Source organism: Saccopteryx leptura, chromosome 2 (assembly GCF_036850995.1).
Source record: "Saccopteryx leptura isolate mSacLep1 chromosome 2, mSacLep1_pri_phased_curated, whole genome shotgun sequence".
Lineage (NCBI taxonomy): Eukaryota > Metazoa > Chordata > Mammalia > Chiroptera > Emballonuridae > Saccopteryx > Saccopteryx leptura.
Genome location: NC_089504.1, coordinates 205,915,093 through 205,933,188, shown reverse-complemented (window position 1 = coordinate 205,933,188; position 18,096 = coordinate 205,915,093). Strand labels below are relative to the sequence as shown.

Sequence of the window (18,096 nt, the reverse complement as noted above, 5' to 3'; positions counted from 1 at the left end):
ACTACTCAACCATAAGAAAAGATGAAATACTGCCATTTGCAACAATGTGGAAGGATCCTGAGAATATCATGCTAAGTGAAATAAGTCAGATGGAAAAAGTTAAGAATCATATGATTTCACTCAAATATATGTAGGATATAAACCTAAAAGCATCAAATGAACAAAGAAGAAAAACAAACAAAAACTCACAGGCATATAAAAAACAGCATGGTGCTTACCAGAGGAAGGTGGGTGGGGAGTAATAAAGGGTAACAATGACCAAACACATGGTGACAAAAGATCTGCTTTGTGGGTGGGCACACCACCATGCAAATACAGCTCATGTATCACAGAATTGTCCATTGAAACCTATATAATCTTACTAACCAATACCACCCCAATAAATGAAATAAAAATACTTTGTAAATGTGGCAGATACGTTATATATGTTATGGACTATTATTTAGACACAGCAGTTACAACAAATTAATTTCGATGTAAATATTAATTAAGAGTTTTAGTAACAAAAAACTTCAAGTAACATTTATCCGGATAGTGCCATTTGAAGAGTCATTTGACATTTTTTATAACCAAAATAGATTCTGCTATAGAACATTTAGAGTCAGGAAAGAAATTAAACTAATTTAGGTAGGCAAGATGTGCATATAACTAACGCATACACAAAGATAAACTACTGAAGTTTGGGCTATTTAAATTTACTGGCTATTTTCTCTGAAAATGTATGAGAAAGGCTATTGAGAAGGACAGTTGTATTAATAAACACAAATTTAAATAATTTTTTAATTATATAGTTTCAGAAAACTAGAAGGCAACTCTGATGATTTAATTTAAATATTCAACAACATGGTTCCAATAAAAGTGTATGTTTATCTTTAAAGACTTTAAAAGAGTAAATATTCTATAACATTTGTCAGTATAATATGCTCACTCATAATATATACACCTTGAAGCCAGGTGTGTATTTTATTGAACTTATATTCCTTTGGTTATAGTTTAAATCTCTATTCGAAATATAAATAACAATGTCATAGCATCATTCATTTATTTTTTCACCAACTATTTATTGAGCATCAGTGAATCACATAATATAAAATCTTTCTTTGTAAGCTTAGAATCTGATTGAAAAGACACAATAAATGAAATTAAAACACTTAAGCTAGGACTGTATGATATTATAAATTAGTAGAACTAATCTATATTGTAATGGTTTATAAGCGACACAGAAAGGTGGCTTGGAATGATTAATAAGAAAGGTTACAAAAATCAAATAGATCTTGAGCTTCATTTTATAAGATAAACTGAGGTAATGGAAAAGATTATTTAAAAATGACACCTAGGAAAGGGTCTAAAAACTACTTCTTGTCATTTTACTTGTAGACTTTGGGAAGTATCTGTACCACTGGCTATTGTTTCTTATACTGGGCCCTGTCCATGGAGGACAAGGAGAGACTTAAGAAAAGGCAGCCCACTACAGACGAGTATGTGGTGGATTTAAAAGCAAAGGAACTTACATACTTTTCCTAGGTGAACAAAAGACGCATAGACCTCTGCACCTACCTGTCAGAATCTTAAAAACTTATAAAGAGGCCTTAACTGTATTCAGATATGTATGCCATCTGGTGGTCTTAACAACACCTTACCCTCTCAAGCCTCTGTCTTGACAATAGCTCCCATTGTAGTAATGGTGGGCAGGGCACACATTCTAAGGGCAGGGGAGTGGAAAGGAGCTTCTAATTGCTTGGTTCCAGCTCACAGATCAACTGGTGGTCACGTCCTTCAACATGAGATTCCATATGGTCTATTTCCACAGCATGATCAATGCACAGTGGTTCCCATATTACTAAGTAAGACTCCCCTTGGCTCCCAATGGCTCTGGTTATGTTCAAAGGATTCTCAGTTCCTTCCTCATAACATGGCTGGTGGTGTTAGCCTCATTACCTACTTGAAGCTTTAGTGATCTTCACCACACACACTTCAAGGTGGTTCAGCGACAATTTATTCTCCTCTACTATTGGCATCATAATGAAGAAATTATAGGAGCATTTTCTATATCTTTCCACATTGCAGTAGAATGTGAAGACTTGGGGCAAGAGCACAACTTGGTTCCTCATTAGGGAAACAAAAATAAAAGCCATTCTGTTCTAAAATATTTCTGTGGTAAAGGCGGTTGAGATTATGGGGGCAGAGATGGTAGGACAGGGCCGACTGCCTCTGGGTCCTAAGTGACGGTGCAAGGAAGGAAAAGATAACCCACTAAGAGTCATCTGACCATCTTCTGTCTTCCTCTGTCCCAACAACTAGTTACATTCTTCCCCTTATCAGGGAATGGTGAGCTGTACTTATGGTAGGTGCATTCTGTTTCTTCTATGGATCATTCTATAAACTCCTCAATTTGTGTCATCGGCTATTGATATTTAAAAAGATACTTTATGAAAATACTCTTTTCTTCTTTAATGCTAAAATATTGGATTGGATGCTAAAATCCTAGCATTCAAGGTTGTTCCTTCTACCATGCTCTATTTAAAAGTGCTGTTTAAAAATCAAAGCTGACAATGATTTCTTGTTTCTCTACTCTTGTGGTCCCTGTGAAAGGATGCATTGCTCAGCTCACTGGGAGAAAACTAACAGGCCACAAGTTTTAGGGAGTTGCAAGGTGATAAAGACCCAGAGTGTAGATATGTAAGAAGAAAGACATGGAAATATTCACACAAGAGGGGAGAAAATTGGGGATATAGTGATTTATTATGTTTACAGGAAGTAGAAGAATTAATGTACATTGGAATTAAGGATGAAGAAGACTGGAGAACAAAAAAGAAAGTATGCTGAGTAGGGTTAGGGTTGAAGGACAGAAGTCCTTGAAAGGGAGGCTGAACTTTGCACTGAAGTCAGGAGTTAAAGAGTTCTGAGTTAGTCAAGTAATAAACGGAGTAATTACCCTTAATTCCTCATTGTGCCTCTCTGTAAAGTCCTGCCCCTTGATGGTAAACACCTAATTCAGAGGTGAAGGGAGCACAGATATCAGAAAGGTCCCAAATGCCACATTTACCGGCTGCCATCTGCCCTTGGTAAAGTGTGGAGAAACTAAACAGTGATAGCTTTCCAAAATGAATAACTGCCTCTAAACGAGCATTCTGACACTGGCCCGGAGAATGTCTTTTCAGAAAGCCAAATCCTCTTTGGAAGCCTTTCAAAGAAGCTTGGTTACTAAATCATCAAAAATGGTGTGATTATCACTTGGCTTTACAATAATATTAAGGATGACAGCTTCTTTAGTTGAACACTTGCTATGTAACTAGCACTATTATGTTTCCCATAATACAGATGAGAATATTAAGGGACAGAGATGAATCACTTGTTCGAGATAGACAGTGAGTAAGCAGGATTTATCAAATCAGGCAGACTTCAGACTCTGTGCTCTCAACAATCACACAGCCTCTGGCACAGAAGCATATTATGTAGGCTCAAAGTGTTCGCATGCTCACAAACAAAAATAAACATGTTTGCCTGTAAAATTTTCAAAAAATTTTGCTTTGAGGCAAATGGAAATGGAAAGATATTTAGCTATTTAGTTTATATGTAGAGATCCGGGCTTCACTGAGTGTGAAATAATGTTGGGAATAAAACAGATGTTGAATTATTTGCTGAAGATATCATTTGGGCTACAGAATCCAAATTTATTCACAGGAAACTACTACTAACAAGAAAGAGTTTCTCCCCAGCACTAAGCAGCCATTGGCCTCAGTGCCTGGAAATGCCATGTGCTGGCAGGAATCCATTTAGTATCCAACCATTCAGCCAGGAGGCTTCAACAACTGGCCACGTGATGTGAATTTTGAACACTTTAGAAACAATTTTGACTGGTGTCACCAAACCATAGGGACTAAGAAAAAAAAAATCAAAGAAACCTTTAAGAATATGACCATTCAATACCATTTATAGAAAACAAGACAGCTCCTTTAAAAATTATTTTTATATCCATAAAAGCATAAACTAGCAGTCAATGATAGTTAACAGAAGCTATCTAATTTGAACACTATTACTTTGCAGCAAATACATGAACTCCATTGTAAGAAATACCTGCAAATACGGAAATGCTTTATATTGAAAAACATTATTAACGTATCTCACAAAAATACTCAGAATACAAATAAATTTATTCTCTGTCATCAGAAATAGAAGTGGATTATCTACCTAGCAATCCTCAAAAAAGGACATGGCAATCAAGCACTGAGATACAAGAGAATCTGTGTCTACAATTTGATGATCCAGTCCTTATTGCAGTATAATAAATATGTTTAAGAATTTGCTCGGCAGCTTTTAAACAAGAAATGTTGTAACTCAGTTGTGCAATGCAATGTAAAACAGAGTCTAATAACACTGTTAGGCACTTAGCAGCTTTCATCTCTTCAGTTACAAAATGAGGAAATATGAAAATGAAGAATTCAAGCCTGTGCATGCATCTCAATCACAGCCCCTGAGCTGGAACCGAAACCATGTTCCAAACGCCGATCTTATCTATATTCAGGGAATATATTTTAATGGAAAATATCATAAATTATGAATGCTTGTGTACTAGGAGTTTGTTTAAAAAATTAAGGTGGGAGAGCTGTGTAGCTGTTCATTTTGTGTAAGTGAAAGACAACAGATATTGTTTTGTAGTCCTGAAAAATTAAACACTGGCTAATTAGTTTTGTTACACAATGTGTGAATAATAAGTCCAATGTTTTAACAAGGCAAACATTTTATTCTTAGAAGATAAAAAGCAGCAAAGAGCATGTGATTTAAAAAAGTCATGATTTTCAGCACTAATGAAACAAATATAGCAAACATTTTGACAAAGCATGGAATGAGAAACTGCTTTTGAAACTTTTTATATACATATGCATATGTATACACACACAAGTAAATATATATTTTTACATATCTAGCCATTCCAAAAAAACAAAACAAAACAAAAAAACCATGTTAGTGAGTGTATCTGTCATTAAAAAAAATAGAATGATCATCTAAGAAACAGTAATTACAAAGTAAGCACATAGTTTTACACCCTAGGGGCTTCGATCTCTATCCTGCCCATTTAACTCCCGTGGAGTCTCCAGAAAAAACAATCCAGGAACTGGTCAATTTACACCTTGGTCTAGGCATGCATTAGATTAGAACCCTGATTAGTGCATCTGTGCATTTCAATATTTAACCTGTCTTAGCAATTTCAAATCAATATTCCTCGTTTTTCATTTCAACTTCTCCCTCTAAAGTCCCTGGTCCCCATTTCTATTTTTCATTCAACTCTTCCAGAAATCAAATAAATATTTTTCTTGGTCTCCTTAAACTTGAGAACATTATTCTCCTGCCTAGTTTGGAAAAATGTAAATAAATAAAAGCAATATATTTCCTTTAAAAACTTCACTGTTTTTATATTATAAGCTTCTGGAGGGCTCATTAGGTTTAACTAATTTTTTTTTTACTCCAAATTTTTTCTCTACCGTGCCACTATTCTCACTGCAGTTCTCAAATATTGAGTAGTGGGAGGCATGCAGGCCTTCAAATCCAAAATAAGCCTTCATTCAAACCTTACTTAGGACCTTATAGCTATGTGATCTCAGGTAAACTGCTTTATCTCTTCATCTCTTAATTTTTATATAATATATACATATTTTTAAAAGACAGTAAAAGATATATTAATATAGATATTAAATGTGATCAAGTATTTCTTAGGAGATTGGCCAAGATATAACCTGTTCACAAAGAAAGTCAGTATCCTCACCTACTATTCTTAAATTTAACAATAGCAAAACCATGCAAAATGTTGTTTCCTTTCATGGTGACTTGGCAAAGAAAGGTGACTCTGTGGCCATTCAGCCTGGGTACCAATCCCACATCTGCCACTGGGCAGCTTTTTGAGGGTGACAAGTCATTTCACCCCTTCAAAATCTCTTCATATCCTCTTCTATAAAAAAGATTCACATTCCTAAGAAAGCTTGAAGGATAAAATTAGATCACATACAAAGCATGTAAATATGGTATATTCTAAGTATGCAATAAATATTGACTTTTGATACTGTTTAAGTTCTTTATCAAAAAAGTCCCATTCAACATATCTGTGTCAACCATATCTGACTACCAACCACATACTTAGCCCCCTCCCTCATTCTTCCTTACTAATTGAACTCCGAAGTTGACTGGCCAATCATATACCTCAAGGGAGGATATCTCCACCTCAAGCAACAGAAGAGTTGATTAATCAAGAGAAATTTTGGTAATGTCATCCTCACTAGTGATTGGTTTAGTGAGATTCCTATGAAACAATTCTAGCCAATGAAAATTGAGGGAAGTCTGAAGGATGACATACAAGACTTTTTTGCCCTTTATTATTAAAATAAGGTCAGTAAATGAAATATTGATTTATCTTTCCCAACTTCACATTTTATTGCATAAAGATATAAATCTGTTGCAGGCATGTTTCTTCCATGAAGTCAAGAAAAAAACAGCCATAATTGAGGAGAAATAAGAAACCCAAACCTGTCTCCAGATTGCTTCTTTCCATGCTATAATAGATTTTTATTATTAGGCTATTGTCAATTTGTTTCCCTCTTATTTGCCCCTAAAAGAATCCTATACACATGTGATTTCATTATGAAAGTATTCAGAAAATCAACCACAAACTAATGACTTACTGAATTATTCATAATTATACTGTTTCACATGAGAGAAGCCACTTGAAAATGTAGCTCATATTAAAATATTAATGGTATATGGTCCTTAATGAATTATACTAAACCTGAATAATCAAACTGCCCCACCTTGTAACCACTCTAAATCCACTGTCTAAATACTGTTAGTTCACACACATTAATCTTTCAGGTCACTAAAAGATTTACTCTTTTACTAATTGGTAGTCACTTACCTCAAGTTTGCCCATTCAAAGGAAAGGACCAGAAAGGATGGTTAAAAACCAAGAACTGCAGCTACTGCTAATGTTTTCTTTCTTTCATCAGGAATTCCTTCTACTGCCAAGGAAACCATGTTTTAGTCACTGAAATGGGTCAAGTTTTAGAATCAAATATTAACTGAATTTGCACTTCAAGTCTTTTACTTATTAAAAGCCACTTCACTATTATAAAATTTTGATTGCTCATTTGTTCAAAACTCCTATATACATTGTGAATATAAACATGAGGTAACCTATGTGAAAGACCCTGCATGGTGACTGACAGTGTCTGACAAAGATTCTCGCTGTCACCAAACTCTAGCCAGACACCACAGAGCCCTCTTTTCAAACAGGCCTCAACCTTGGCCTATAAAGTTTTAAACAAAACACCAATATGATTTTTAACAGTTCAAGGGTGAATCCCTAGAATGACTATAAATCCTCCTTAAGTGCCTACCTTAGAAAACTCAAGGCTGCCAAAAAATTTGTTTCTTGTAGTCAACACCTGAGGTTAGGACCCTGTTTCCCAGCCTCTGTGTAAAGAGAGAAGCCTAACTTTGATATCGTACTAGTTAACAAATCCAGGTGGGTTTCACATGAACTAATTGCCCCTTTCTGCTTTTGTCCTCTTTCATTTATTTGACTCTGCTGAACCCCACTCACCCCCCTCCCAATTTCCCTCTTCTCCCTTTGAAAGGCCCAGTCACCTCTGTACAAATCGAAGTTGAGTTCAGTTCATTGACTCTACCCTATTGAATGTAATAATACACTAAATTTCCAATATACTATATTATGATTAAAAACTGTCCTTACCATTATAATTAGTGTCTTGCTTTATCTTTGACACACTCCCTTTTTTCAATTAATTTATCAAATACAAAAAGACACTGGATATGGAGGAAATGAAATTGCCTGGAATCAAATAATTTTATTTTACTGGTCATCTCTTATTCTCTTTGTATGCATATAACTAAGACTGTATCCCACAACCTACTTGGGCCCCCAACCCACTTCCTCATTCCCTGTGGCTTATAAATTATTCTCTTTGAAACATAAAAGTGATTTACTTTCCTTCCTCAGTCTCAATTCCTTGCAGGCATTTCTCCTCAGTGAAATTTGTTTCAGAGTCACAATTAGCCCCGTTTGGAGTCACAATTAGTTAAAGACACTTTACACTTCTATGACAACTTCTCTTCTCTCATCACATACTGTAGCCACCTGCATCACCTGAAATATGAGATTTCTGAATGAAGTACAGGAGTGAGAGGCAGCCAAACAAAAAGAGACAAGTACAAGTTAACTAATAAATAGGTCCTCTTCTCCACCACAGTCAAGTTTAATCCTTTGATTTTTCAAGTAAGAAAAAAAATAGAATCTGCTTAAAGAAGTCCCTATCCACCAAATAATGTCTGTATTAATGAAGAGTGTAGAAAGGATGTTTTTTTAATAAAATGCTTCATTACATCAGAAATGGAACAGGTACTTGAAAGAGAAAAACATTAACAACTTAGGGTAGATTATAATTGCTCAGAATTTTATACGAGCTATTATTTTAATATGATAAGAACACTAAAGGTGAATATTTCACATTGAAATACAGCTGTGAACATTTTCAGTAGCGCAGAGGATGACATAATATCATTTAATAACCCACGTTGAGTTTTGTTTCTAAATTGCCAACCACGTGCAAAATATGCAGAGACAAAATACATTAGCATGGAGCTGATGAGGGGCCTTTGAAAGAAAATGACTCATGTAGAGAACCAATTAAAGTGATTACAAATTATGTGAAAATTGTGGGAAAAATGAAAGTTAAAATGGATGAATCAGAACCAGGAGCTCTGAAATGGAGTTAATTGTAAACTGCTTCAAGTTAAAAGTGGCATATACAATAATGGTAACATTAGAGTAATAATGGTAGGCACACAAATAAATAGATGAAAATGATATTCTGGATTATCAGAAAATGTATTCTGTCCAATGAAATCTTTTTATCACTGAAGTCAGACCGAGAGAACATAAAATCATGACAAAACATAGCTACCAGGCAAGAGAGAATGTTTTGAAGTTAAATCGAATTTTACAAATAAATAAATAATACAGACAAAATCCAAGTACCTATGAAAAAATAAGGTAAAACAATTTGTGTTTCTACTCCTACCATTCAGAACTGACTTCTAATGATCATTGATTGAGTAACTTTTAATTAACCCTGAGAACTTTAAATACTTCCTCTATTGACACAGCAGACATTTATTATTAACAATATCTAATGTTTCATTATGCTGTTATCTACATAGATCTCCCTCATTTATCTCTATACATAGAAGACTCTAAAATCTCAACTATGTAACCATCTCCGAAGCCTCAGGTAAAGCTTCAAAAGAATAAATCTTACAGCAAGAATTAGGGGTTGTTTATTCCCAGTCTAATTTGTTTCTTCAATATAAGAGATACTTGCTATTCCTCCTCAAATAATCACTGCGACTTGATTATTTGTTATATATTTATATATTTTTGAAATCATAGGTGTCAGTGAAATAAAAATAATGTTTAAAATAAAGACCCAGAACAACATATCCAGAAAATCAAAGCACTATCCAAAGTTGAGAGTAAGTATATTTTTAATTATTCAGTCGTTTTTATTTTCTCTGGCTGGTTATATTGAAATGTTTATTCAGCAGCTATTTGCTAAGTATCTACAGTACTATATTCCCAGAATACATGTATGAATTTACAGTGAACACCCGAATCAAATACATTTTACTGAATGGAAAGGCATTCTTGCTCTCAGAGGTCATGTGGAAGGTTACAGGACAGTGTAGTTTGACATGCAGAATTCAGTACATTGCCATCTTCAATTAAATCCCCAGTGCCGCCTGACCTGTGGTGGCACAGTGGATAAAGCGTTGACCTGGAACGCTGAGGTTGCCAGTTTGAAACGTTGCACTTATCTGGTCAAGGTACATATGGGAATTGATGCTTCCTGCTCTTCCCCCCCCCACCCCATTCTCATTCTCTCTCTCTCTCTCTCTCTCTCTTTCTCTCTCTCTCTCTCCTCTCTAAAATGAATAAATAAAACAAAAAAGATCCCCAGTGCCTTGCACATTGACAGGCATACAGAAGGCAATTAATGTACTTATTTTTTAAAACAATATGTATTCATTGATGAGATACTTGAGCTGAGTCTTGAAAAAAAATAGCAATAGTCTAGGCAAAGAAAGGCTGAAAAAATGTAAAATGCACAGGTTGTGCAGATACAGCATCCAAGCCTAGTAATACTAGAAATGGCTCAAAAATGTTTAATGCACAGGGTAACGAGCATAAGGGGGGAGAAAATAGGATTGTGTAAATGAATAAAAAGCAAAAGTCTTAACAGTCCTAAGTCAGGAACTCCCATATAATTCAAATGAAAGGTATACCTCCAATGAAAATTAGAATGTGTCTGTAAACACAATCTAAAGATAACTGTGTGAAGCATAATCACATAAAATATGTACTGTACTACAAAGTTATTTCTGAGAATTGCTCCAAAGGTATGAGTAAAACACAGTTAGGCAAGGGCATAGACATTTCAATAAAAAAATGTGATGTATCTAGAATAAAATATTTATACCAAGTCTTGGTCATACCATTTTTCATGTTTTTCTTCCTGGGAAAGTTATTTTATCTCTCGAGATTTATCTTCCTTTTTTCTAATTCAGGACTAGCATCTACCTTCCAGGATAATCGGGATACTTCAGTTATAGGTATTTATTAAATTAAATAAATTTTAAAAATTTTAAAACCAGGTAAATATCATTGATCACTACAATGACAAAGTATACAGCATATATTTCATGCTATATTTTAAACTTCATATAATCAAATTTAGCATTTCTTTTATAAATGATAGATACCAAATGTAACTGCTCTGGTCAGAAAGTATGTTCAATATTTGTGATTGGTAGATAATATACAAAGAAAAATTAAGTAGAGCAATAAATATATAAGTAATTAGCAAGGTTAGTGTTACAATTAGTAGAAAACTAGTTGGCTATGGACAAGTTACAATATAGAAAAGTTGTCCAAAAACTCTCGCCTACAGAGAACAAAGTGTGCTAATTTTCTTAAATGGAGTCCTACTACCTTATACTATAAGGTAGGTCTTAGCCATATAGCATTGGTTGATTTTACAAATAGTGACATATTTCTGCCCTAAAACTGTACTGTATTTGCATCTTAAAAACCACTGATGCATAAAAATAATATGCTATAAAAAAATCATGGTTTATGGGAAAAGACGAAAGATTAGCAGTCAGAACATTCACAACCTCCACATATGTGTAGCCAAGCACTAACCTAAACCTTAACCATCTTAATCAAAACCCTAGCACAGTTAAAGTTCTACTGGCATTTGTACCTAGCTCATCTTCTTTCAAGATGCAAGGTTTCAAGGGCATTCACTTTAATATGGAAACTTTATCCAAGGTACCACTTTTATTTTATTTTTATTTATTATGTATTTATTTTTGAGAGAGAGGCAGTGAGGGGAGTGGGTAGACAGGAACATTTATCTGCTGCAGTATGTGTCCCGACCAGGGAATGGAACCAGTAACCTCCACACTCCAAGATGATGCTCCAACTAATCAAGCTACCTGGATAGGGCTTAATTTTTGTTGATTTTTAGAGAGACAGAGAGAGGAAGGGAAAGAGAGGAGAGGGGGAAAGGAAGCATTAATTTGTTGTTATTAGTACACTATACTCATTTGGCTTTACAATTTACATTTGTAGCCTTCTCAACTTTCAACATTGAATTCTATGCACTCCAAACAAATACGTTAAATATATTAAAACATACCCCTTTGAACTAGAAGTAAAACAATTTAATCCTAATTCCAGTAACTACACACAATACTGATATACACAAATTAATTCCTGTGTATTTCAATATTTTCATTCATAAAATAATGTTACTAGTCTCTTGGATTCTTGATGATCATTATTTATAAGATGGTTAAAAGCACTTTAAACAAATGATCTATATGGTTATAAGATGCTTGCATTATAAGGCTCCACTGGAGCAAAGTTGGTCTGGGCGCTGAGGATGGCTCATGGCCTCCGCCTCAGGCACTAGAATGGCTCTGGCCGCAACAGAGCAACACCCCAAATGGGCAGAGCATTGCCCCCGGTGGGCATGCTGGGTGGATTCCAGTTGGGCGCATGTGGAAGTCTGTCTGACTGCCTCCTCACTTCTAACTTTGAAAAAATACAAAAAATAAAATAAAAAAGATGGTGGCATTATATTTATTTTAAGGCCTGAACTAGTACTGGTTAATTAATGGACAAAATGGCACAGAATTTAAGTATTACTCTGAGCTGAAGCAATGTTAGATTATTTTTTTAATCAATGGAAAAGTTTGGTGTTTAGAGACCAAAGCTCTAGTTATTAACCTTTTACTCTTCCAATTGGACCTTAATAAGTCAATTATCTTAATTGTGTGCATAACCTAAGCTTATCAGGTGTTGGCCCATTGAGTTGAGTCAAGATTCAAAAAGAAACCTTTTCATCAGACCCTGTAACTGCCATCTGCTGAAAATTTTTGATAATAAATATGTATTCTATCACATGATGACTATCAGTGGTACCCCCTAGAGCTGTTCATCATACCACCAATACAACCATTTTTAGGAATGTTGTCTACTAAGGTGTGAGACACCAGACATTTAATAATTGTTTGGTAAATAAGTAATAATGAACAAGCCACTATTGTCAATGAATTAGATTATCTCCACCTCATCAATATTTTTTTCTAATCATTATTTTCAAAAATTAAATAAATGAGATGTTTTTAAACTGCAGGCAGATTTATCTGTATACATATTATACCAAAAATATAAACAACGTCTGGCATTTTACAAGATGTCTACACATATCTATGATCACAACTGCTCCTCAATACCAACCAGGCAGATATAGCTATATCAGATTTTCAAATGAGCAACTAATGATTCTGAGACTTTAAGTTGCTTCTTCAAAATCTTTGTGGTCTAGGTCTGCTGATGTCAAATGCAATGTTCCTTCCCTTCCCCTACTAGTTTTAGTTACAAAATACAGGCAAGATAATTTTGATTAATTGACCTGAAATTCTTTAAACTCTCATCTGTTGATTGTTATGCTCATAAATACTTTCAAAATTCCATGTCATCTCTCTTAACCTTTGTTAGTGCCACAAGAATATATGTGAAACTAGAAAGTATACTGATAGCTATTTAGTATCTGCGCTATTATTGTAACTGTAAATAATTGAAAGTTATTAAATATTTTAAAGAATTTCATATAAACCACTTTAATTTGCTGAACAATTACAGATAGTTTGGCTCTATGAAGCACAGGGATATTATTACATTTACTAAAAGCATAAAAGCACTGGTTACATCTTAAAGTTTTCTCATATCAGATCATTTAAAAAATTAAAACTAATTTGTAATCTTTTTAATAGGCCTATTTTCAATATAATTGGGCTACTATAAAGAACATAAGGAATTCAGAATCTAGGTCAATAAAACTTGAAAAACAGTGATATTCCCTTTACAAGAATATTAAAATTATTAAATTAATTTTGTATATATCAACCCCTAGAGGATTAATTGTATTTTAGGACCTAATAACAAAAGCAATTCAGACCCGCTTTACCACTTATCGAGCACTTTCTTCATGCTTTTGAGAGTTCACTGCTATGAGAGATGACCCTGAAAACAGATTAATTAAAATCATTTTCCAAATGTCAAAAGCCAGAGAAAGCAGCAGGACTAGCAGTTCCCGGGCCTTCAGATTGACAACCCTGTTTCCTTTCGCATTGCTCCCTCACAAGGAAACAGACAAAAACAAATTATACTCTTCAGCTTGGTTACCAGCCTTCGTCTCTATAGGTCATTTCTCAGACCCATGACAAACTAGTTCTATGTTTGAAAGAAAGCCATTTTATTTACCAAATTATATGAAGTTTGACTTTCTTCTTGTACTGAATGAGGTTCTTTTGTTCTACTAATGGCTTTCTAACAGGACATTACCTCTGGGAGAACATTAGCCTCTGTGTCACTGAAAAGACTCATTGGACACCCGGGACCCACCAACTCCCCTTCTTGCTCTCTAGCCTTCAATTTGACATTATAACTAAAGTGACCAAATGCTCTGCTTAACTCCTCTGACATAAAATAGGAAAGGAAATCCTCTGGGTTACTCATGGACAATATTGATTTTGCTTTACACAACCTATCTTCTGTGAGTGCGAAGTTGATTCAATAGACACCTAGCAAAAAGAGGCTGAGTTCAAAGAATTAGACCAGGATGGAGTGAAAATGTTGTAACACTCTATGCAAAAGAGAGGTTTATAGAGACCTTCCTGTAGACCTGACCCTGGTAGGGACCCATACACATCTGCTTTATGTTTAGAATGTATACTTCTCTATCAAATGATGACTTCACCATAAAGAGTAAATATAAGCATATATCTGTAAATTTAATTCATTAATTGGGTAGCTTATTTCTCTCCTCCTTGGTTTTGGCTTAGGTGAGTGTTCTGACTACACCTGGTTGGACTGGATTGCAAGAAAGATGGATACCTCTGTTTCTAACCTTACATTTTCATACAACAATGCTTCTATTTTATATGTGTCAACATCCAGTAATAGACATTAATCATACTTGGGTAAATTTTTTAAAAGAAGAAGAAAATTAGTTTAGAAACTAAATAGGCTTCAGGAAAGCAACACATTTGTACTACACTTTGGGAATCTGAATATGCATAGATCCAAACAGCAAATGCACTATGAACCAGAGACACAGTTATCACTTGAGATTTATGATGACAGAGGATGTGACCAGGTTTTGAATACAAAGGAAAAATAATTGCAGAAGTTAAGAGTTATAATATCTTTCATGACAATTAAATTCAGACTTGACAATTAAATGCCAACCTTACTTCATTAGATATTCATCTTGCAATAGAAATGGGAGGCTTTTAGAGAAGCATGTCTGCTACAATTAAAAAGAGGCTCTCGCCACAGTAGAACAATAACGTTGTGTTGAAAGTTAGAAATAGAACTATTAGGCCGTGTTAGCTAATTATGGTATTGGCATCCACTTAAGTTAGTCAGTTTTTCATTTCTGTCATTTTCTCCTATTCAATCGCTGCAGTTCAAAACATTTTGACTACTTAAAAGGGAATACATCATCGTTGCCTTTCCCCAGTCTAACTGCACACCACTTTCCAAAGCAATAGCTTCAATCATGCTTCATAAAATCCCCTGCAAGTGTATTGTTAGAAACATAAATCAGCAAGTGAGGGTTTCAGTATTTCTAAGGTAAACCCAGGGATCACTGACTGGAGGCTTTTCCATAGTCCCCTTTATAAAAGAATAAACAAAATTATGAGTTACACTATATCCATTTTTTAAAAAACTGCTCTCAGTGGTGTATCTGATACTCGCTGCTACATCCTTAACTGGAGAACAAAACACTAGCATAGAGGAACTGTACTCCCAGATCAGGCTTGCTGTTTCTAAGCATCTCTGACTTCATTAGGGAACAGCATAGAAGTACTACATGTTCTCTTGCACAAAACTAGGTCTCTCTGATGGGCATCTATGCCTCTATGAGTGTCATGCATTTTTAAATTGGACTAGATAGAGAGATATTTAGAACAATGCTCTCTCTTCCTTCCCTGTTTTATTATAGTGAATATGGGCTCCCCTTCAGGCATGCTTCAGTCTTAGAGCTCCTCTTTATAATGATCCTGCATTCTGAATTATAAATTATGTGAATCACATTTTCAGATATATGTTGCATATACAGATTCCAAATATGTGCCTTTGTATACTAAACATTCCTAGATTTCCTTTGTATCCCCCAAATTCCACCACATTTAATATATACAATGGTAAATTCCGGCTCCACAACTGAGACATTTTTCTTCTCCAAATCAGTGACAATGTAATCATAAGGTCTGCATAAACTTGCTTCCTATTATGCCCCATCTTGTTCCACATTATCTATACTTGCTTAATTGCAGTGGTATTTTAACTGTAATTTTCAGGGACTGCTTCTTAGTATTCAGAAATACCTCCCTGTGTTATAAATGAACAGTTAAACATAATCAGCAGCTCTCCAAAAATTAAAGCAGGATATTTATAGGTAATAAAGCATATGTTGATTTTTGCTATAATAGTGATTGAATTAAACTGGGATGATACTAGCTTCAAATGGCCATATCCGCGATTTTGCTACGACTGAAATTTTGCACCCTCTGTATTAATAAGAGAAATTGAGCAGCATCTTACCAAGACACTTTACAAACTATAGCAACATCCAATGTCTGCATTCTGAACATAAAATTTGCATACAGTCATGTTTCATCAGCTACTAACACTATAGCTAAGGGAGGAGAAGGGCAGAGAAAGGAAGGTTTCATATCCAAAATGTCAAGCCCTGCTGAAGAATGATACAGGGACCAGTGAGTGTGGTAAAGCAGAAATAACCATTTCTAGGCTTAAAATAGAGTTCTACCACCCCCTGCTGGACGACACAACCAATGCACAAGAGGCTAAAAAAGGCTTAGAATTAAATATAGTGGAGGTATTTTAACTTGTCTTGTAATTTATTTTCCTCAAAAAACAATTTCATGCTACACTAATAATATAACATTCTCTACAATTATCACACATTACAAGATCACTGCTTTTTTCTTTTCCTTCAAAGACTTCAACCAATGCATGTTTTAGCATTTTTGTGTCCCCCAATTAAATGTCCCAACTTGTCTGGATAGTTGAATATGCCTCCATTTATTACAAATATATTTTATGTGAATGTGAAATACCTTTAAAAAGCAAAATAAATTCACATCTCCCTCTATACAGATAAACAGAGGTAGCTTCCACGAATCCTCTCTCAGGTTATTCTAGTGTACTATTTTTTTTTTCTTAAGAAATAAAAGCTCCCACCAGTTCTCCAGAAACTAAAAAAAAAATCCCTTACAGGTGTAAGAACAATTTGATATTATAAAAATTTTCAACCTTGATCTATTAATGGGGGGAGGGGTGAAAATGAATGACTGCAACACATCCCTAGTTTTATCCATTTGCTTTCTTACACACAACATCCACGGCCCCTCTCCTGTCTCTTAGTTTTCAACAGAAATAAGCCATCACCGTTCAATTCATAGCCAGGAATTGGGGTCTTGGGAAAAGCGAGGTGAAGAGTGTCTAAGAATTGCATTTCTTGCACACAACACATTACCCAAACGAGTTTAATGCTGATAGTTTTGGTTGCTTCTGAAAAGCATCATCTTTCTCTATTCCTTCCGCAACACACTCATCCAATTTCTGATAATGAAACCAGAGAAAGCAAAGATCGCAAGAAAAAAAGAGAGAAAGAAGAAAAAAAAAAAGCAGTTTGCTTCAATTTCCTGCTCACGGATGCCCATCTCCAATTCTTTTATTTAAGATACAGATGCGATCATTAGCGGCAGCTAAAAGAAAGAGCGACAAATAATAGCAACAACAACAATAACTATAACTTTAGTTCTTTCCTTTAAATCTTCTTGTGCCTCCCTCTGCCTCTCTGGTTGGGTGGAAGGGGGAGGGAAAGTAACTGTAATAAAGCAGCACACTCCTACCTTGCCCGCTACTGACAAGCAACCCGAGCAGGTAGAAGGAGAGGAGGAGGCTCATGTTCAGGACGTGACACTGGTGGACACTTCCAAAGTTATTAAGTCCAGCCCTGGAGAGAGAACCTTCCGCTGCCACGGCCGCCTCGGCTAGCGCCGCCGCCACTCCCGGGTGCCCAACCGCCCGCAGCCCGCGCGCTCCTCCTCGCAAAGTGACTGCCAGCGCCGCTCCTTGCCGCACTATATCCAGGCGGCGGCGGCGGCGGCGGCGGCGGCAGCGGCAAGAGCGGCCGCCGCGGCAGCAGCAGAGCCGGGAGGGGAGGAGAAGGGGGGGGGCCGCGGGGAGAGGAGGGGAGGCGCGGCCGAGGCGTATCCCTCCGCGACGCACGGCGGCCGCCTTCTCGGGCGCGCGGCCCCAGGATTCGTCCGCAGTCGAGCTCAGAGACAGGGGTTCGGTTCCTGTTGCCTCCAGTTAGAGGGGCCGACGCGACCCGGGTGCTCGGAGCACGCCTGCGAGTGGCA

The 18,096-nt window shown here is 35.9% G+C and overlaps 1 protein-coding gene across 2 annotated transcripts in view; it reads right to left on the bottom strand.

Annotated features, from left to right (window-relative positions):
- Positions 1 to 17,836, bottom strand: part of NCAM2 (neural cell adhesion molecule 2) — a 562,390-nt gene extending 544,554 nt beyond the window's left edge. For both annotated transcript variants that reach the window (XM_066369923.1, XM_066369924.1), the window contains exon 1: positions 17,584 to 17,836. In XM_066369923.1, coding sequence (XP_066226020.1) covers positions 17,584 to 17,638 — 55 coding nt within the window. In that variant the 5' untranslated portion in view covers positions 17,639 to 17,836. The remainder of the gene's footprint in view (positions 1 to 17,583) is intronic.
- Between the last annotated feature and the right edge of the window lie 260 nt (positions 17,837 to 18,096).